Below are 22,406 nucleotides of genomic sequence, written 5' to 3' on the forward strand. Positions count from 1 at the left end.
TTAGGTCAATATGTTCTGGTAGGGGCATTCTTCGGCAGCTGAGAAGATGAACGAAAAATTCAAGTATATGTTTCCTTGCCAGCCTGAGTGCAATGGCTCAGGATGGCATTAGGTTTGGCTTTGTTTCTTCTGGGTGCTGCCGAACAAAATCTTTCCAGGAGAATGTCCTCTGGACCCATATTCTCTCTGAATGGCTTAGGTGGCCCCATACCCTTCAAGACAGAAAAAGTAAAACCTCAATATAACTAGACACAATATGCATCTGTCATGTTTTGTTTTTTAAAAAACAAACAAACAAAAAACCTAAAAGTGCAATAAAGTCAGTATGTTGTGGTTTTTTTTTCCTTTGCTCAGACCAATTTGCATCGTCCTAGTACAGTCTGATAAGAGTTTGCTCGTCAAGAAAGCTAAGAACACCAATGCAGAGGGACAGTAGACTGCAGAGTTCTCACAGCTTGTGTCCTACAGTGTAACTTCACAGGCGGAAGGAACCTGTACCCCATGACCAGCTGGGGATGAAGGCTACACAGGCACAGAGGAAGAGGAAGCTATGCTGCCATACATCCCTGGGAAGTGGAGAAGGCTTCTCCAGCCCCGTAAGTCATCTTCCTCCTACCTTCTTGGTCACACCCCCAGCCTCCAGAGCTCCTTCAGCAGATAAAGCTTCTTTCTGTTCACTAGCTTTTTTTTTTTTTATGCTGAGAGAGTTGAGGGCAGTAAGGACCAGGAGCAAATAAAGGAGGGGGAGGGGAGGGAAAAGGGGAAGAGACTAGTAGTCCTTGAGTTTTGTGAATGACACCTTCACTGTAAACAATGGGAAGGAGAGTCAACCAGGTAGCCCCACGAGCAAGCAGTGGAGGAGCAGCTGCTCTGGGACCTGCTCAGAGCCTCAGGCAGGCAGAGGACAGCCACCAATCCAGTGGCTCCTGGGTGCCCACGTTGGCTCCTTCTGGGGTATCTGCTTTCTTCTTTTTGGTTTGGATCTCCACCTTCCCCAACAGAGGAGTCCCTTCCAATGAGAAATGGCAGGAGCTGCAGGTGCAATCAAGTCAAGAGTCCCCAAGGCCTGAGGACTCCAGGGAGGCACTGGTCACTTGTGGCGCTGAGCAGTCTTCTTCCTTTTCCTCTTAAAGAAACAGCAGCACCTGGAGCACAAGGAATGTCACAAGTCAATGTTGCGAGTCCTGCAGCTTCCAGCAAACCTCTGCCTGGTTCTAGTAACAGCAAAAGGTGGGATTTCCCCTGTGGCTCCCACCCATAGGGCCACTTGCTAGCTAAAGAGAGTACACTGGAGGCAGCGGGCAGTACTTAGAAGGAAAACCAAGTGAAATAGCGGCTTGAGCTCCATCTGAAACCCCCCCAACCTAACTACCAAACCCATGAAAGGGAGGCAAGGCCTCAAGAGGCATTCTGGAAGGAGGATAAGGACGATTTCTTTCCTACACTGACACCCAACCCAGGGAGATGCCTTATCTTTGTTCAGAACTTAGGTTGTGGGCCTTCGGGTTGCAGAGAAAGTCTGTACCGTTTACCCCAGTAGGCAAACGTATTTCATGCAATTCCATGGCCAGTGGGTAGGGAGGTTAAGCAAAGGCAAACAAATTTCACGGAAAGCATGATGCCTGGACCTCTGGGAGGACCTCAGGATTGTCCCAGTGCAGGAGTAAGGATTCCTTCCCCACCCCACCCAGTACCTGAGGCAGACAAGACACACTCTAACTTGAGGAGAACCGTGAGCCTAACTCTCCTGAGGTGGCACTGCCTGTTCTGCATTGGGAGGGGATCACCCCACAGTCCAGGAGTGGATCATGGGAAGCTCTCTGGTGGCAGGATACCCACCCACTGAGCTGTGGTCCTGCCAGACTCAGTTAAGAAATGACCCTACTAGGGAGGAGGTCAGCCTTACTCCCTGCATAAGCCCTCCAGTGCTGCCTCCTGGGGAACAGCCTCAGGTGCATCCCTTGGCTTCAGTTCTATCACCTTCTCACTCCTGTCTTTGGAACAGGAAATACATTCTTGCTTAGGCAGTGATAAATTAAAGTGAAGGTAATGAGGGTTAGGGTATGAGTTCAAAAGATGTATCCTTTCCAGAAAGTTAATACATAGGAAATGAGAATGGGAGGGGTAGAAGGTGGTAGATGGGTCAAGATGCCAATGATGGAGGGATATAAAGTTGAAGGTGTAACTCAGACTTCCTGGATCCTTGAAAGAAAATATTTTCTTAGGAAACTACCTTTCAGTCTCCTACATGCATCGCACCCACCAGGTTTAAAGCCAGGAATATTCATAAGGCAACAAAGAGCTACTGCTTAACTTTCCAGACTCCTAAATCCTCACTGGAGGTAAGACTGTCCTTTTAGTTATATATCTTGGTATTCCTATACCCAGTGGACTAGTTATTAAAAACTCAAAGTCTGTTTTTAAAATACAGAAGTAGAAGTTTACAATAGAAGTTTAATGATGGGCTTTAGCCTTATTTGAATGTTAAACATGATAATTTCAGAAATGGTTATGTTAAAAGAATATTTTATTAAAGATTTTCTCTAAGAATATCAATGAATATACACACTAAATAAAGTTTCATGTGAACTTTGTGACGGAAAAAATTATTTTATATAATGGCCAACACTTTTAAAAGCTTTACACAGTTCTCAATAGAATCCTTGGGGAAGGATTCAACATAGGATACTTTGGGAGATATGCTTTAAAAATGGACATTTCTAAGTTGAGTGTCCTGAAATTATTATCAAGATGGGCAAGTTAAATTTCACAGGGCACAAACATTTTAACAGACTTACCTGGTCCTTGTTAACCATGATTTTCAAACACTAACATTTAAGTCAATTTCTATAGTTTTCTTTTCTCTTAAGCAGTAGTTGAACTTATTCCATTTGTTTTCTTTTTTGAAAGAAACTAACATGATGATTTTGTGTTATAAGACATTAAGTAAGGTGAAATACTGTTTAGATCCACTTCAAAATTATGCAACAGGTTCTCCTTCACATCCTTTAAGGTAAGCCGTAAGAATAAGCACCTACTTAAAAAACACATCCTAAGCAGATGCACAATGCAGAATTTACCTCCTACAGGAGAGAATGAGCTGTGATTAGAGATCTGGAATATTTTAAATTCAGAGCCCTCAGATTAATTTTTTCCCTAGTTATTAAAAGTTAAAACTTCAGCAGTAGAAAAGTTTTTACAGTTCTACTCACAAGGAAGCAGGCCTCACACTGTGCTCTTCAGCTCTCTGTTTTGTGGTGACTATCAGCAACTGGCTCAGACCTTAAGACCAGCCAAATAACTGGCTCAGAGGCTTGCTCTCAGAAGAGAATGAGGACAGGTGATGAATCCACCTTGTGTCTTTAGTACTCTTCCACTTCAGTATTTTTTTTTAAGATGATCTGATTGTTAATATGAGCTGAGTCACAGTTGGTCTAGTCTCCCTACTCTAAGGCAGCCAATGTGTTTCTCCCAGGTCTCTGAGCCATTACCTTTCCACACTAGTTTCTTATTGTGTACTGAGTCCAACCCCGTCAACTATTCCCTCCCTATGTTCCCCTTCTGTGCCATGCTTGAATATTCTTTCTTTTGATATATCTAACCTGGTTCAAATTCCACAGTCCCAAGGAAGTCCTTGACTAGACCTGTCCATGATTTCTTGCCCACTCAGTCTCCTGAGAGACAAAAATTTAAGTGCCCTTATCCTTTCCTGTGTGTCTATTTTATCTTGTCCAGCTATTTGGTACCTGAGCTCTTTGGGGTAGGGTCTTGGCTCTTCAGAACAAGGCTGGATGACCACAGTGTTAAGCCTTTAAATACTTGCAGTTTAATTCAAGATCATGCAACTGATACCTCACAAGAAAAATAGACTATGACAACATCAGAATACACAGACAGATGTTTGCTAAATGAACAGGCCAAAAGTATTCTTCAACATGATCCAATTAAAAATTCTACCTCCATAAAATTAATTTGCTGTCTTAAAAAAAATTCCTGTCCCTGGGGAAGCCCGTCTAAGCAATGTGGCTTAGAATCAGGATTGAGAACTTGGTACCCAACCCAGTCACGAATGAGCAGAAACAAAGTAGTCATAGATCCCATCAGGCTATTACTACCATGTAGACCATGACCCAATGTGTGCGGATAAAACAAAGTTAAATTCCAGACTCAACAGACCAGCAAGCTGTTCCTGAGCGGCTGGAAGGTCACAGACCCAGTTCAAGAAAAATGCAGAGGAGGGTTCCCTGTCTTAGCAGGAACGTTCCTCACCACACACGATTCAATCAGGCTTCCCATTCTGCATGTCCCCTTTTGTTCTCAAGAATGCCTTTGAGGAGCCTTTTCCAAGAATGAAAAGACTGGATCCAATGCTGCAGTAGCTGAGTCAACCGATGAACCACTCTACTCACTCATTTAAGGGGTTGGGGAGGGGAGGGAAAAGAATAAGAGGAAAAAAAGAAAGACAAACAACAAGAACAAACCCCCTAAAAAGTCCCATAACAACAGCAACAACAAATGTCCATCTCTCCCCCAAGAAGGAGCTCTTTTTCAGGGGGAGAATTCATACTGTACAGATGGAAGAATCAACTGAATCATAAAAAGTCAGTTTTCTCCCAAAGTGGCCAATTTCCAGATTAAAAACGAGCTGCAGAATTTGAGATTATGCGGCAACAACACTATCCTTTGGAGTTGTAACTAATAATCTAAACAAATGACAGAGTAACCCTGTCCTCTTACTTCTGTCCCTTTCCAATAATATCTGCTCATATTAATTTGGGAGGAAATTCACCCCATTAAAAAGACAGAAATAATGCTGGAGTGAGATACTGGGTTTTTTTTTTTTCTTTTTTTTTGGCAGGAGAAGGCAGAGATGAGGTGGATATGAAAAGACAAAAGGAATAGATTAATTCCTGGTACAGGCCGGCCCCATCCACAGCTTATGGCTCTAAGTCCCCAGTCTGGGTAGTTATGGCACAAGGTTGCATATAGTAGCCATTCATTGTTCTGAAGGCATTTTGTTTGGCTCTGCCAATCCCAGCTTAGTCTGGTCCGCTCCCCTTGCATGTGGACTGGAGAGAGGGACTCACCACAAGTTGAGCATTTTCAGGCAGCTACAGAGTGTGTAAAGAGAAAAACACAGAGAGGAAGAGAGAAAGAGAAAGATATTAGTCCACAGATGTGAGATGGAAGCGACTCCCTGTGAGCCATGCAAACATGCAGGATGTGTCTGTGTTTATTTTCTTCCTTTGTCAAGGGCAGGTGAGCAGGCCTCCTCTGGGCTTACTCTAAACAAGGGGCTACTTGGTGCCTACACTCAACTGGAGGGACAGGAGTCTGAAACAATCCTCGAAATGGGAGCTGGATATTGGTAAGTAAGGGGAAAGTGGGAGAGTTGGCAGGGACCCCAGAATGAGCTTCCCTAGAAGTCAGCAGGGAAAAGAGCAAATTACTGTGGCTATAAGAACCTAGACGGGCACTGACGCTGAGCCATTCTGGTTCTCACTGACGAGCCTAACTGATGTGCAATGGTATGTCAGCCTCCCAACTGTTCTGAGGGACACAGAGTCCTTGGCTTTTTAACAAACACAACATGCCTGACCAAAGCAACCTGCAGTCTGCTCTTCCTCTAATGAAGAGGAAAAGGCTTAAGGACATTCACTGTCTTATAGGAGATGAGAAGACAGAAAGGGTATAATGCTAATATGAATTAAGTCACATTTGCCAGTGAAGGGATTAAACCTCAGTTTGTTAATTCTCTGGAGAAATGAGGCCCCTCTTTGCTGAGTTATGGCTAAAGTCCACGGGTAACCAAAAATTCCTTGTGCTATTACTGTAAGAAAAACCAACCAAAAAGCTCTTACCCCTTATCAGCCTTCTAATCATTCTTAAACATAGACACATGTCCTGCAGCTAGCTAGTGAGAAAGGGAAGTCAGATGTTCATTCGAAACATAAAAATACTTGAGACTGTTGTATCTTTCCTGCTTTACAGCAAACAAACTTGGTGAGAAAACCTAACCCAAAAGCTTGAAATGAAGTCTCTCAAGTCCCAGAGTGGAGGCTCAATATAGGCAACAATTCCCTTTCCACCAGGAGCAGGCTGCATGGGCAAATGGCATCACAGCTGTGTGCATTGAAAGCTGTCCGGGAGGCCTTGTGCTTCTCTGGCTGTGACTTCTTCCCAAAAGATGACCAAGTAAGTGGGCACATGGCTACTCTCTCTGCCCCCAAATTCACAGACTGCCAAAAAGAATAACACTTGGTTGCTCCCTGGATGAGATGAATTGGTGGCTTAAGAAGGCATTAAAGAAAACCAGCACAAAAATACCCCAAGCCATGAGCTTTTGGGGAACATTTGGTCAAATGCAATTGCTCCCCTAGAGTTTTCACCCCTTTTAGAAGGCCCATTATCTGAGGCCAGCTGGCATAACTACACAGTGGCCTTTCTTGCAAAATGGGAAGACTTTCAACTCTCTTTACATTCTAGAGTTTTCAACTCTCTTTACATTCTAGAGTTTAGATTATACCAGAACAGAATAGACCAGACTGAAAACCACCTGTGCAAGTGGCCTCTATCTGACACACAGAACACAAACACCACAGTTACATACATAACTAGAGTGTACATTTACCAAAATGAAATGAGATGAATGGGTTCAAAAGATAATCTGTTTACAGGATTGTAAAACTAAGGCCCACTCAATTATTGTATGCAAAGCATCCTATTAATTCCAGAGCTGAACTTCTAGCCTTCAAAGCATTAGCAACAAAGGCAAATTGGGAATGAGGCAGGGGTAGGAAAGCTTAAACAATTTTTGAATGATGTTAAATTTTGTGCAATAGTTTTCAACTTTGGCTACACATTAAAATCACATGAACTTTTAAAAAAGCCAATCCTCAGGTCACATTCTAGATAAAGTAAATTTAAATCTCTGATGTTAGGATTTAGATTTATCATCGTCATCAAGCTTTTGTATTTTCTAAAATGTCTCAAGTGACTTGAAATTGTAGCCAAGGTTGGGATATGGTTATACTTTTTTTGTCATAATTTGAAATAAATTTCGGCATCATTAAAAATTCCACAGTCCTTCAGAATAGGGAATGTTTCCTTACTAAAAATTATTTTCTCTTGGTATAAAAATGCCCTCTGGTCTCTCTTCTTATGTCATCAACACCTTATATAAACCAGGAGTACAGCATTTGTTAACTGCCTACAATCAAGGTACTCAAGAAGCATTCAAGCCATCCTTGGCTGCTGCTTATCTACTAGATAAAAACACAGAAGCCCAGGCTTTTCAAACAACGGTCCTCTTAGAGGCAAGTGAGCAGATGAGCAGGAGATCAGAGGAGTGGGCAGATGTGGCAACCATGGGAGGGCGGTTCAACTAGAAGGATAAAGAATACACGTCTTGGCTGGCTTTTCACCATACCCACTTATAGTTAGGCTATCTGAGGGATCAAAAAACACACAGGGACACAGGAAGTATGTAGCCTGTGTCAGAGAAGATGACACAGGACTATCCTAAATATCCTCAAAGGGTTCAGAAGAAAGGTCAGTCAGTTCTGGGTTGGCAGCAATTATTGCTACCTTCCTACCTGATGGAATTTAAATCTTGCTCTGAATTTAGAATGGGAGGAAAGGGAAGTCAGTGATAGAAAGGCTGATTTAGCAGAACTGACAGCTTGTTTAGTTTCTACCCCAGATTCTGAGAGTTTAAACACAGACCATGCAGAGAGCACCAAAGGTGGGAAGCTGGTGGTATGGGCAGGGTAGGACATAGACATGCAAGAGAAGCAGAAAAGGACGAGGAGCACAACTTCTTCATACTCTGGAGGTCAATGTGACTTCTTTTCCTTCCCAAAGACTCTTTTCACTCACAGGTGCAAAATGTCTTTTTTTTTTTAGCTGGATGTAGAGGAGCTCTGGCAGCCCAATGCACATGGAGTTGTGATGCTAACCCAAAAGCTGTGCCTCTGGTGGTTCGAATCCACCAGCAGCTCCACAGGAGAAAGATGGGTGATATTCTTGCATGTTATTTGTAGGCTCGGAAGCCCAAAGGAAGGTTGTTTCCAACTCAACAGCAATAAAGTGGCTTGTGCTTTTTGTTGTTGTTGTATCTGAGCTCCTATGAATCCAGACTAATTCAAGAATAAAATGGCTCTAAAATCCTTTCTCCAGGATTGTACATCCAGAGATAGCAGCTAAAACTCAGCAATCTAATGCTGTGAAGCATGGCCCATGGATCAGATAAGCAGATTTTTCTCCATATCCCACAGGGAAGAAGAAGCTCCAGGGCACTGTGGCTCATGGTTATTACCAGCTGTTTCTCTTATATCAAGATTCCTTGCATTCAACACATCTTTTGTGCCCTGTCATGTGGACTAGGAAAATATGACTATTTTCCCAGAATTCACAGCTAAAGAAGGGCAGCAGCAGTCTTAAAAGTACCATGCAAAAAATAAGATGGTTAAAAAAAAAAAAAGCTGTGAATACAAGCATGAGGAATTCCGTTGGCGATGGGCAGCACACAGAGAGGAAGAGACAGAAAAAATTTCTTCAACCCTTGACTCAAGAACCCCCTTGAAAGGTTAACGTACTTAGCTTCCTCCACTACCTCCACCTCGGTGTGAGCTGTGATGGGTGCATTGGAGTGGGCTCCCGTGGGGTCATCGACATTCAGCTCTCCGTTGGTTGAGCTAACCACCTGAAACAAAAAGACAGCGTGTAACAGGCGCCATGGTAATAGGAGCTTCTTGACAGTGTAAGGGAGGGTAACTAAGGGAGACCAGGTATTTGGCTTAAGACCTAGCCAGGCAGTGTCTGCAATGTTTGTTTTCCTTACTGTAGAGGCCAGCTGTTCTAATTTTGGGAAGGCCATCAAACCAAGAGCATGTGAGAAAAGTAACTTCAAAGATGAGCTCTTATAACAATGATAGTATCTTCTACAATGAGTGCCTATGTGTTATCTGGCTACTTGACAAAAACTTGGTAGAAGAGGCCCTATTACTGTTATGGCAGACAGGAAACCTCAGAAGTGATTTAACCATGGTATGGAGTTAGGATCTCTTGGACTCTTCAAGGGAAGTTTATCTCAAACATGTAGGTCTTTTCATAATGCAAAAAAATGCACAAAATAAAAATTCCTGCACAACTGTCTTCTATAGGGCATTCTGCTCCTTGGAACTTAATGGGTAACTTCCACTTCTCTCAGTCTATCCTGCTAAAATTATACAGCCTTAGCTATGACATTTAAAAATACAAAGTTCTAAAAAGGAAATTCATAGTGGGCACCAGAAATTAGAAATAATCACACTCTCCTTCAGGCATTTCTTCATGGTTTTCACCACTGGTTTGAAGGCACTTAAATAACAAAGAGTGCCAGATCCTCTTTGGTGAGAGGGCGGATGGGAAGGAAACACTTTCCTGAGAAAGAATGGTCTTATTTTTAACAACCTTTATTTCAGGTTCATGTCATCCCACTTCTCACTGAAGGTCCCCGAACTCTCACTGGAGGCTCTCTCTCCTTCCTGTCATCTGGTTAATGTGGACCCGATCAGGCTTCTCTTGCTTGTGCAGCTGCTTCTGCCATCTGGTTTCATATCCAGCACATGATTCCTGTTTATGTGGGTGCTGGGGAGTGGGAAAAGGGACCCCGCTGGACAAACCACTCTGCTGCTAAAGATCTTGGCTGAAACATGGGAGAGAACCACAAAATAGGATAAGCGGTTCAGATAGCATATGTTCCTGGGTAAGTAACTTCATTTATCTGAGAATGTTTTTCACAGGTTGTTGTGAGAATTATACAAGAAGATGGAAGAGGCAGTACCTGGGACAACACCTGGTGTACAACAATGGAGGCAGCATCCTATGGTAAATACTAGCAGGGCTCCAGAGTGAGTCAGCCCTGGCTGTGCACCCCAGCTTCACCCCTTACTTGTTGTGGCTCCTTGGGTATGATCCCCAATCCTTCTGTGCCTGAGCTCCCTAATCTGTAAAATGGGGAAATAGTGGTGCTTACCTAACTGGGTTACTGAAAAGCTAATCCACAGAGTGTTTAGCTCTGTGCCTGGTACATGGAAATGGCTCAATAAACATTACTTTTACTAGTATTCTCCTTCTATAAATGCTTGTTATTCCTATCTGCCTCAAGATCTGGGATCCTCATCAGTAATTTGCAAATATGTCCTTTGGAGTCATAAGGAGGAGGCTAGGAGGAAAAGTCTAGTATAAGAAGCCTTTATGTACTTAAGGAGAAAGGGATAGACATGTGAATACCACTTATTGGTAGTCCTTATCTACCGTTATTTATTCTACACTGGATATATTTATTACTCTTACAAGTAGCAATATATTTATGTATTTTTTAAAAAGTTAAAACAATTCTGTACAGTTCATGAAAATGCTTGCAACATTAAATTTGTACCTGTTCACAGGAGACTCAGATTTCTGCTAGTGAATAAATTTAGTATCATTGATTTATGGGACCAAAGCCACTACCAATGAGTTGACTCTAATGCATAATGACCCTCTAGGACAAAACAAAAGTATCCCTTAGGATTTCCAAGGCTGAAATCCTTACAGAGGCAGACTGCCACATTTGTCTTCTGCAGCACTGCTGGCTGGTGTGATCTTCTGGTTAGCAGCTGAGCACTTAACTACTGTGACACTAAGCTCCTTAATCAATGGGACAACCTAATCAAACCTTCCTTATCATCTAATACAGGATTATAGGGCACATATAATCTTTTCTTGCAAAAAAAAAAAAAAATCTTTTCTTGCAAAAAAAGTTTTATCTGCATCCAGTCAGGGGAGGAAAAATAGTAGACAAAACTGTGGAATACTCTATAGGACAACTGGTCTGGAGTCTTCACTTTTTTAAATTGAGATTTTAATGAAAGATTATAGAGAACTTGGATTTCCATTCACTCATTGTTGTACATTCCCCCCCCAGTTCATTTTTCTCTTTGAAAAGAAAAAAAATCTTTTATTGTTATACAATCCCTCCATCTACTTTACTATGCAGTTCTTATTTTAGACTCTTGTCATGCAAATAATACTTAATCATATTACGTCTTTTTTAAAACAAATAAACAACAACCCAAAAACCACAATGGCTGTTATAGATTAAAAGAGGAGTTACAGCCAAATGAGAAACATTAACCTTGATTTGATCCTGGGCATTCTAAAAAGAGGAAAATTTGATATGTACTGAAGATTAATTTCTGAGGATACTGATATTGTGTTGACTGTTAGACGTTTTCAGGAGTTAGAGATCTAATAGTTTGGGGGAAAGTGTACTGGTGTCTACAAAGTTCAAATGGATTAGACAAACATGCAAAAGCAAAACAAAATGCACATATACAATACACACAGACACAGAGTTGAAGCAAATGGGGAAAATTTTAATTTATTAATCTTTTCTAAAGATATACAGGGGTCCTTTGCATTAGGTTTTTAACCTTTCTATAGATTTGAAATAAAAAAAAAGTTTGAGGAAAATAGCACCAAATACAAAAAACTGAGGAGAGAGAATTGAGATTGAACAAGCTGTTCTCTCTGTGAGCACATTCTGGTTGTTCGCTAGTGATAATGCTGGAAAGTCCATTCTGTAAGGACAGAGGTTAAATGAGAAATCTTGGTTTCTAGAGAGTATTTCAGGAATTTCACAAGAAGTTAAATTAAACTCCTTGTCCTCTACTGACATGAAGCAGTAGTAAGAATCAGCACTGAGAATTACCTGGTGACTCTGGGTTATGGGACCTGCTTACAGCATTTCACATGTTCTGTATTTTCTAATTTTCCCTATGAATTTTGTTACTTGGCCTTGAACAACTGAAGGAAGAAGAGGTTATGTCGTCAGACTGTTCTCAATGAACATCTGCCTTAGATGAGTATTAGACAGAAAATAGAAACCTTACCTCAGCTGCTAACATTTAAACCTATCTACACCTAAAACATTGCTGCGAATCAAGGCCTAGGAATGAAGTTTCAGAACCTAAGAATATTCTCAGATGGAGGTATAGTTTTGTCAAATGACTGAAATGCTGTCTGAGTGTGCAGTCAAACACACAATTGTCAACTACCCCAGTTCTGACAGGAGGGCTGGATTCTAGACCATCCCACCACCAATATCCTCTAAGAGCCTTGGTTTTTAATTCTGTAAGACAGAAATAACAACTTTGATTCTCTCAAAAAAGTCACTGTTGTTGACTTGGCTCCAACTTCTAGCTACTGGGTTTCTGAGGCAATACAATACAACAGGAGAGACTGTCCATCTCTATTGGGAAAACTAAGTCACAATCTACTCTTCGAAATGTCTTTTTTTTTTTTTAATTCCAATCTACTCGTGAAGAGTAAATCCTATGGACAGTTCTACTTTGTACTAGTGGGGATGTTAAAAGTTGGCATCAACTTGATGACAGTGAGTTTGGCAATCTGGGTTTATAGAGAGGTTATACTTTTCAAATCTGTCTGTCCCCAGAGGCACTCTGAATGACTTCAGTTCTAATTTAAAGGTAACTTCTTTTTTTTTATTATTTTTTTTAAATTTTTTAAAAAATTTCTTTATTTTTCATTTCCATGAACATCTACAGAGATTTTGGAATTCCATTCATTCATTGTTGCACCCCTCTCCCCGCCCCCCCATCCCCCTAAAGGTAACTTCTTACATAAGACAGTAGTAAATACCATCCAACTGCATAACTTGTATCCTAAAACCACAGATCTAGTAGATTAAATGTCTGTTTAACTATAGAACTTTTTTCCTTACAAAATTATGACTTGTATGTGATAATTTACATAGTAGATATGCTGATTATAAATATTAGAACACTGAAAAGCAAAAAGCAGACAATATACAAGGTACTAGTGTGCACAATGACATGCAACTGAATAGCAAGAAATTGGTATATTTTACTCTATAGCAAGGGCTGGAAAAATATTTCTGGAAAGGAACAAACAGTAAATATTCTAGGTTTATTATCCCTACAGCCTTTGGTGAAACTAATCAACTCTGGCACTTTAGTATGAAAGCAGTCACAGACAAAACATAAATGGATGGTAAAATCCGATAGTAGCAATTATTAGTAATCTTCATAGTTTCTTTTTTCTCTTCATATACTAACATATATGTGTGTACACATAGACATGGGTCAAAATGTTATTTTTGAAATTTATTATTATTATTATACATATTATTTTGAAGCTTGCTTTTTTCTATAACACATCTTGGACATCCTATAACACCCAGATTTCTATCCACTGTAGGACAATACAATTATTTATTGAGTTAATGTTAAACTGATAAATATACTGTTGTCTTGAATGAAAACAAACTGCCAAAAAACATTCTAGAACTTACATTCTCCAATACAGCTGTCACTGCGCAAATGTAATTATTGAACATTTGAAATATGGCCAGTTCAAGTTGAGAGGTTCCTTAAGTACAAAGTACACACCAGATTTCAAAGACTTAGTAAAAAGAAAATTTATGTAAACGATCTCATTAATAATCTGTTACAGTGATTACATGTTGAAACATTTTAAAGATTCTGCTTTAAAAAAATCTATTATTAGTATTAGTTTTACCTGTTTCTTTTAAACATTTTTTCTTTTTAACCTTTTTAATGTGGTTACTAGAAAATGAAAAAAATAACAAATGATATTCATATTAGATTAAGGAGCACTGCTGGCTCAGTGGGTAAGGAGTTGCACTGTTAATACAAAGACAGGTGGTTCAAATCCACAAGCTGCCCCAAGGGAGAAAGACAGGTAATCTCTAGCGCAATTTACAGATTCTGAAAATCCCCTGGAGGGTCAGCTAAGTCATAACTGACTTGGTTCTGACTTGATGGCATGTAACAACAACGTATTAGTTTACTATAGGACAACACTGTTTGTATTTATAATGGATAAATATCTATATTTCCATATTATATTTTTGGAAGCAGGCATGGAACCCACTTCCTAAATAGCATACCTCTAGAAACTCTATGAACTTTGAGAAATTGTTGTAGAAGGGCTTCAGGCCTTTTGTTCACAGAGTCGCTGAGTCATGCCCAACTCGACGGCAATCAACAACAATATTATTTTTATCAGCATTGTTTAACTTCAAAATTCATTGATACAGACTTGGAATCATCTCATAGCTGACCTCCACTGGGTTTTTGAAGCTTTAAACTGCATGGGAGGAAAATGTCCATCTTTCTCCTGCAGAGTAACTCCCTACAGACTACACCACCAGAACTCTGTGTATTATATAAATACAGAGTAGTATTTCTAAAAATATTGCAAGGAAGAACAGTAACTCTACGATTCTTCCTCCTTTATACCTGATGCTTTTGGCTTTTGTTCTTTTTTCCCCTTCTTCTCTAGGTCTTTGAATGACATGTCCTTTGATTTCATTTTTAGGCATTACATTCATAAGTATATCCTTTTCCTGGGATAATACATTACTGTTGGGCTAACTGAAAGGCGAGAGACATGAATCCATCACTGCCCAGGATAGACGTGCAATTTCTTCCATAAAGATTTACAGTAAGCCTCTGAAACTTGATGGAGGGTGGCCTGGAGTCAGAACTGACACTACAGCACCGACTTTGGTTTATTTTCTCATTACAGTTTATATTATAATTTGAGCTAAGGTAATAGTGTTTATATTGCTAATAACTATTAAAAACTACTACTGCTGAATCATGGAGAATATCATGATTATCTTTTATTCTTTATGTAATTAACTATTTCCCCTGGCTACAATCACTAGCTTTTAAGTTTTATTTTTATTTCTAAGATAATCATTGCTAATTACTAATTCTACCTAAATTTTTTGCCACTTTTCTAAATTGTTTCTTTCTTTCAACATGGTTGGACATAATCAACATCCTAGTAATTGAATCATTTTGGTGAAATCGCTCTCAGGGACTGCAGCCCACCTCTATTCAGGATAGACTGTCCTGTTGTACTAGTGTACTGCTGTCATTCTGAGATCTTTTAAACTTTACTACTTGGGATTCTCTTTTCTTCTTTCCTATGTTGGACCTGTTTCCTGGATCCCACATACAGTCTTTTTTTTTTGGTTTAGGCATTAATTTAAGAGTACATTCTCCCATTGTTGGTGTCAGAACCACACATATAAAAACCCTTCAGCAGGTTTTCAAAGGCAGTAAATTGCACCAGAGGAGACTGTTCATTTTTTTCCTGTAGAGCTGCTGGTGTGTTCAAACTACGTGCCTTCAGGATTATAGCACAGCTTCTTACCACTAGGCCACCAGAAAGCCTTACAATCTCCCATAGCTTGATGTTAAAATGAAAGGTAATGACAAGTAACCTTTATTAAGAACATTAAGTATTGTTTGTTTTTTTTAAAGTAAAAATTAATGAGGGTGAAACAACTAGAGTAGAAATAATAATAATAAATAATAATAATAATAATAAAATAATAATAATATTGACACAATAGTAAGTACAGAAATCATTAGATTTAAGGATGTTTGGATGTATACTTTTCTCAACCAGTATGAAAAAAAATATTCTCATCACTCCAAGAAAACCCAAAACCAATTAATAAATAACTAAAATAAAACCAAAACACAAAACTCTAATAAAATCAATCTTAGTGTCTTACAACTTTTGCATTTATACCTATGACTCAGAAAGACAGCCCCATTTCTAGCTTCACAGACTATTTAGGCTTCCTAAGCTGTATAATACTACCAAGAGCACTCCCTGAAATTACAAATCAAAAGCTGACAGGTGGGAATGGAATATGGACTAAAGCCTGTCCTCAGAAAACAGACACTTGAGTTCATATTTTAGCTCTGCAAACTTTCAGCTATGCGATATCCCCCCCCTTTATACTTATTATTAAATTGACAGCATGGCTAAATACAGAATTCTATACTAAAAAAGAATTTTCCCTCAGGATTTTGAAAGAGCTGCTCATTGCCTTTTAGCTTCCAGCACTGCTACTGAGAAATTTGAAGCTACATTTACTACTGATCCTTTAGTTGCAAGTAATTGTTTTTCTTTCTGCAAGCTTGAAGGATCTTCTCTCTGTCCTCATCACAATCATGTGTCTTAGGGTTCAAGTGTCCATTAGATCAATATGGAAACAGTCTTAGAGTTCTGGAAAAGTAGTTTGTTGATATCTCCCCTTCTACTTTCTTTTTTTTTCCCTCTAGAATTCCTAAGTCTTTATAAACAGACCCCTCTTCACCTCACCTCAGATTTTCTTACATTTTTCACTGATCTTTTAGTTCTACCTGCTGAGTTATTTGCAGACTATTCTATTAATTTTCAATTTCTGCTTGTTAATTTTTTTAATTTCTATGAGCTTTTTCCCTGTTCTCAGAATGCTTCTTTTCTCTTTTCTGTTTTTAAAAACATTTTATTATGGGTTGGTTAAAAGTTTATAGAGAAAGTTATTTTCCCATTTAATAATTTATGTATTTTTTGTTTGTGCCATTAATTCCATACTTCTCATTTCTTTCCTGGGTTCCCTTGCTTCATTTGCTCATCCTTCCTGCCCCTTCTTGCCTTCTGAACTTTGGTTTTGGCCAAACGCTGCCCTTTTGGTCTCATGTGATTACCAGAAAATTTATCACAGGTAGAATGTCCCTTTCTTAATAGCATCCTAACTAAATAATTAGTTGGACAGAAGTATTCAGCAGCAATTATCTTCTTTTTGTTTACCACCTCAGGTTATTAAAAAACAAGAGTACTTTTGGGATCTACTTCTTATTAAAGACACATTCAAACAATCTCTCATGTCCCTCCCCACCCACTTCCAGTTACTGAAGTAAATTCTTGAGCTTTTTAGAGACCTCAGTGTAAACAGGCTTAATTCTCAACTTTCTTCTCTACTGACTTTAGATTCAGTTTTTATTGAGACTGAAATCATTTAATAATTGTTCACCTATTTTCCAGTTTACAACATTCATTTGCTGTCACTTCCTCTTTTGTTTCCTTCATCCATATGTGGATTTGTCTTTTTTAAAAGGATCCCTTCACACCATTATTTTAGTAGGAGTGAAAGCAGATCTTATGAACAGAATTCATCATTTTTACCAAAATGCTTGTATGACATTTGTATAGGATTAAAGTGGTCTCCTAACTTCTTGTGAATAATGTCATCTTACTGTGACTCACTCCTTGTAAAAGTGTATTTCAGACAATTAAACCAGTCAAGATACACTCCCACAAGAAAAAGACCTATTTGTTTCTTTCTTTGGGTTCACTTATGTGCTCCAACTGGTAATACTGCTTACCAATACGAAGAAAAAAAAATTAGGTATTTAAACAGTGAAATAAGAGACACATTCCAAATAACCTAAATGAAATCAGAAGTGAATTCTATATGATCATATTAATTCCAGAGAGGAAAGGTGGAGGGAAGGTACAATAATCTGGATAATGATTCAAGTAAACATTTTACTTGTATCAATTAATACTTGTTCTCACTTTATCATGCTCTAATGCACATATGAGCTACATAGGCAGTTCTTTAGTCCTTTATCCTAAATGTACTGATTTTCTGCCTTTATTTATAATTCAGGGGCTCAACACTAACATACTTCTACCTTGATATTTTTATGGTTTACCACGAGGCTAAGCTGTAGCACTAGGTTAATTAGAAATCAGCTTCAGAAATCCCATAGATGTTTCTTAATCAGCAGTAACAACCAGCAATTAACTCCACAAGTGACTCTTACTTTCACTTATGCAGAAAAATTAGCACACAGATATTAAGTTCATTATAGAAGTAGCTCACTTTTGCTGCAAGTTTCCATCCTAAAGGAACCAAAGTCTCAAAGCAAGCCAGATTCTACCAGCCAAGCTGAGAAGGCCAGAAAAAAGGCAGTGAGTACCTGCACTGATCCCCCATGGCGGTCTGCGGCCAAGTGAGACGTCAGGTACGAGGTATTGGTCTGACGGCTGGGCTGGATTTCCCACTCTCCTCGGCGCTCTGACGATGCAGTCTGCTCAGGCATTAGGAAGCATGAGAGCAAGATATGGAAGGAAAGGTGAAGCAACAGCAAGCAACAACAGAACCAAATACATTAGTGTCCTGGAAGGCTGTTCTTTGTTGTGGATTTTAAACCAAGAACTGCTGCAAAGCATTAGGAAAAAGTTAGCTAGGCTGCATTAATTTCCGCCTTATCAGCCAATATGTGACAATCTACACAGCACAGTATTGTCACCCAGAGAAAAGCAATGATTGTTTTGTGTTTTGTTTTTTTAAAAAGGGGAAGAGTTTGGGGGGAACCACAGCAATGGCTGTAATCATCTCTTAAGCTTCATATTAATCAAACTTCAGTAGGTGCTAAGCAGGTCAAATTTAGAATGTTAATAATGTTGGATAGAGGAAAAGTAATTCATACATCATTTCACTGTTTAATTATCTGAATAAACAGTAGTAAATACAGAAAACTCCAGGTATTAGAAATCAAGATTTTCCTTAAACAGAAAAGAAACCCCACTAGTCGAAACATACAACATCTTTATGTGGGGTTTTTAGAGAACACTGGTGGTTGCACAGTAAGGAGATTCACTGACAATCCAAAGGCATGTAGTTTGAATCCACCACTTCCTCCATGGAAGAAACACAGTCCTCTCTTGTGTGATTTGCAACCTCTGAAAACCTGCTGGTGAGTCAGCCATGAGTGGGTTCCGACTCAACAGGCTCTAACAACATGAGCCTTTTTATTGTGATAAAACAAGAGGGGCAATGGCTAGAACATGCTTTTCCCCCCCAACAGAATGAATAAGGTCTCTCTTCAGTAGTAAGTTCACACGTAAAGAGTATGAAAAAATGGAGAGGAGAGAAAAACTCTTGACAATGTTTTTCTGATTCCTTTAACTAACAATCTCTAGTATGCAATTAGAAAATGTTTATGTTACTAATTATTTTCTTCTAGAATGCAAATGGTAGATTTTTCTCAGTAAAAGGAAGGCCTTCAATTGATAAACTTCTTTCAACTTTGCTTTTCACCTTTCCTGTCACTCATGACTGTTTTCAATCCCCTTCCTCGTACTCAGATCTCAAACTATTCTGGGTTTGCTCATGTGTGATTTTTGTCTGAAGAATTTGTGCTTCTTCCCTGTGCCAGATGGCTGAGGAGGTGTTAACACCAGGATGCTCAGCTGTAACAGTCCTAAGGCTCTACAGAAATGAAAAATGGGTAGTTGGAGAGGGAGCAGTGAGGGATTAGTAAATCAAATTTTAATTGTTGCTGATATTAACAACAGCAGGGGTTGAGATGTTATATTGCTGCTCTGCATGAAAACTAGTAAGGATGCTATAAATTGTAGAAACACCCCAGCTATAAAAGTTGTATTCTATTAAAAAAGGGTAACAATGTTGTTAGGCACTAAATAAACTTTTCCCTTGTGCATCTCAAGCACAAGGGTTGTTTAAAGCTCACCTATAAGTCACTAAAATACAAGGAGGCTTTTAGCATCTTTAAGAAGAAGAATCTTATACATATCAGCTACAACTTACTCATTTTCTTTATTAAGGATTATGAAATCACATGGGAAACAGCTCTGTAAAGGATGCTGCTGTGTTGACTCTGATATTCAGGGGCTGTGCATAGTGTGTAAGGCGGCAGCTGCATTAATTTGCTTACTATGTAATCTTTTAAAATAAAATTAAACTTTATACTGCTAGTTGCACAAGTCATTTAGTACTGTTTTGTGTTTTATGATAAATGCTTAATGCAATTTCTATTCTTATGAGTACTGTCTGTTTTGAATTTGCTTTTAAAGTAGAAAAATTGAAAATGGCAGGCACAGTATATAAAATACTCACATGCTTTTAATTTTAAGATTGAGGAAGACTTGGGCAGCTGATGAACTGTAATTTTACTTAAATAGACATCAGAATGTTGGTTTAATACTACTGTATAACTCAATGTTTATGTTAACTCAAACGAAAATGATTCGTTTGAAGAATTAAAATTTTAGTTTAAATGAAAATTACAGGACGTTTTCCAACAAACGTTTTCAGAATTACACTCTATTTCCATCCTCAAAGTAATGTGTTATTTATCTTTTAAGGAGAGAAAAATAATGTCATTCCAGATTGTTTCATGAATGCTGCTACTGTGATGAAGGAAACACACCACATCATATTCTATCACCTTCCTATGCCTTCCACTGAAAACAGCAAACCTAAGTGAGAGAAGTCAATCTGAGGGATGGTGGTTTACTACAGGAGAGGAAGACCTTGGGTGAGATGGATTGTCACAATAATTGGGGCATGGGATTAGGTGTGAGACTGGCACAAGAGAGGGCAGGGTTCAGAACTGCTGTATATAGGGTCGCTAACAACATGGCTATTCTTCCCTGGAATTTAAGGGCTTGGACTGATAACTAGAGGTTCATGGAAGGTAAGAATAAAAAAGACCAACTGTGAGTTTAGAAAAGTGATACAGTGACTAGGTACTAGATGACACTAAGGAAGGTTGACACCAACATTCTGCCAGTATCATCCTGCCTCCAAAGTATTCTGTACACAGAGGTTATGATTTGGTATGACAGGACATTGATATTAAAAAGGCAGCCGATAACTAATTATACTAAGCAAACCAGCAGAGGAGATCAGTATACAAACCCTTCATCCTTAACAAGTTGCGGCAAATGACGGCAAATGTGTTTCTAAGCGCAGTCGTCAATTTAAAAAGTGTGCGGCAACGTGTTAAAGATCATTCATGCACACACAACTACATCAAAGGCAATCATGAATGTCCAAGGGTAGAAGAGTCATTCAATAAAATCAAATTATCTGCATTACTTGAAAGGCAAAGGTCCACATGTGAAACTGTGTAAGTCCCCAAAGGCAGGAGGAACAGGAATTTCAAGTAGTGGTAACTCCTCGGGGGACCGCTTTAAAATCTTCACTTGTGACTGCATTACCTGCATAGATATGCTTGGTTTACTATGCAGTATGTAAATATATAAACAAGACAGTAGTAATCCAGCACAGTATATCAAAGGCAAAAGCTAACAAAAATTACTTAGGAAAACACACAGAATATTGAATGAGAACTACTACCTGTACTTATGGCAGAAAACCCAGATAAATTATTTAGCAAGCATTAACGAACAAGCAGTAGGAAGACCTCCACTAACAAAAAATGGGAAAAACAATGTCTGAAAACACTTTCAAATATCATCATCTCATTTGTGGCTTAAAAAGAACTAGTTCAAGTTCTTACTGGGAATAAAACTACTTTTCTGAAGCAAAAGAAAGGCAATCATCTTTCTCTTGGTTTAAAAACATCAAGTTTTATCCTTCATATAAAGCTAATTTTGAAAAATTCCAAGCTGGACTTTCAGGCCTTATTATTTGTTTTCAACTACAATTTGCAAGAACAGAAATGAGAAATAATACCAAAAAGTTAGTAAGGAATGTATTAGCATCCATTCTGTCTTAATTACATCTACAAAGACATTTTTTTCTTGTGTGATCTGGTGAGGGTGAGCAGGAGAAAGAGAGAATAAGGTAGAAAGAACAGTAATGGGATTATCTTAAGAATTTTTTTTTTTAATTTAACAAGTCCTAACACTTTTATTATTATTATTATTATTTCTTCGTTCTTTTGGATAAGAAATTTTTTTAAATTAAGTCAAGGCATATATGAAATGAAAAAAGTTAAAAAAAAGTGGATACTTGATAAAATCTGAAAATTCCTTTATGAAGCCAAAGAAAAAGAACCCATTTTCCTATGCTAGACAAGTGGTATACCATGCAATTTGCCATGTCTAAAAACGTGGACTTTTGTATTCTACTTGGTCAAATATCAGGGATGTTTAACAAAAATCACTGATAAAGACCATGAAGGGATTACTATATTTTCTCATATAATATGCCCATTAAAATAATGTGTACACATTTATAAGGGTCATGGAAAATGAGGGGGTTGTGAGGTTTGGGGGAAAAAAAAAGTCAAGTACATCATGTGTTATTTTCATTAAAAATATAGTATTTCTAGGCTCAATACAGTGCAGGTCCATAGAGACAGTGGCATCAGTTCTGTGAAGATCTTAGAAAAATCAGAGAGACCATCCTAGAAGTTTCTAAATCGGCACTCAAACCTTGCCTTATTCTAACTCAAAATGGTGTAACATGCTCCTTCAGTAAATAGTGATTTTTCTAGGTAAGATTAATGGACAATCACCATCATATCTTACAAAGAAATCCTCAGAACACAGTATTTGATGAAATACAATCAAGACTGCAGGGTATAGTTACACTAATATTCTCAAGGTCTATTTCCCACACATGTTGTTTATTGCTATTGAGTCAAGCATGACTCATAGTGACCCTATGACCAAAAGACCTGAAAGCCTTTGTATAGTTATCGTCGTTTCTCAAAATTCATAGTTTCGAGGCATGTTGTTTAGAA

The 22,406-nt window shown here is 38.7% G+C and overlaps 1 protein-coding gene across 4 annotated transcripts in view; it reads right to left on the minus strand.

The window, feature by feature from the left end:
- Positions 1-410: 410 nt before the first annotated feature.
- Positions 411-22,406, minus strand: part of CSNK1G1 (casein kinase 1, gamma 1) — a 148,136-nt gene continuing 126,140 nt past the window's right edge. The window contains exons 10-13 of one of the 4 annotated variants that reach the window (XM_006899621.1): positions 17,865-17,975; positions 8,598-8,704; positions 5,088-5,111; positions 1,091-1,145 (exon numbers count right to left, since the gene is read on the minus strand). In XM_006899621.1, coding sequence (XP_006899683.1) covers positions 1,091-1,145; positions 5,088-5,111; positions 8,598-8,704; positions 17,865-17,975 — 297 coding nt within the window. Of the gene's footprint in view, positions 1,146-5,087; positions 5,112-8,597; positions 8,705-17,864; positions 17,976-22,406 lie in introns of all 4 variants that reach the window. The other 3 variants (XM_006899623.1, XM_006899620.1, XM_006899622.1) reach the window with 3 other exon arrangements.

The sequence above is a fragment of the Elephantulus edwardii genome, unplaced genomic scaffold (assembly GCF_000299155.1).
Source record: "Elephantulus edwardii isolate Elephantulus edwardi_28Jun2011 unplaced genomic scaffold, EleEdw1.0 scaffold00263, whole genome shotgun sequence".
Classification (NCBI taxonomy): Eukaryota; Metazoa; Chordata; class Mammalia; order Macroscelidea; family Macroscelididae; genus Elephantulus; species Elephantulus edwardii.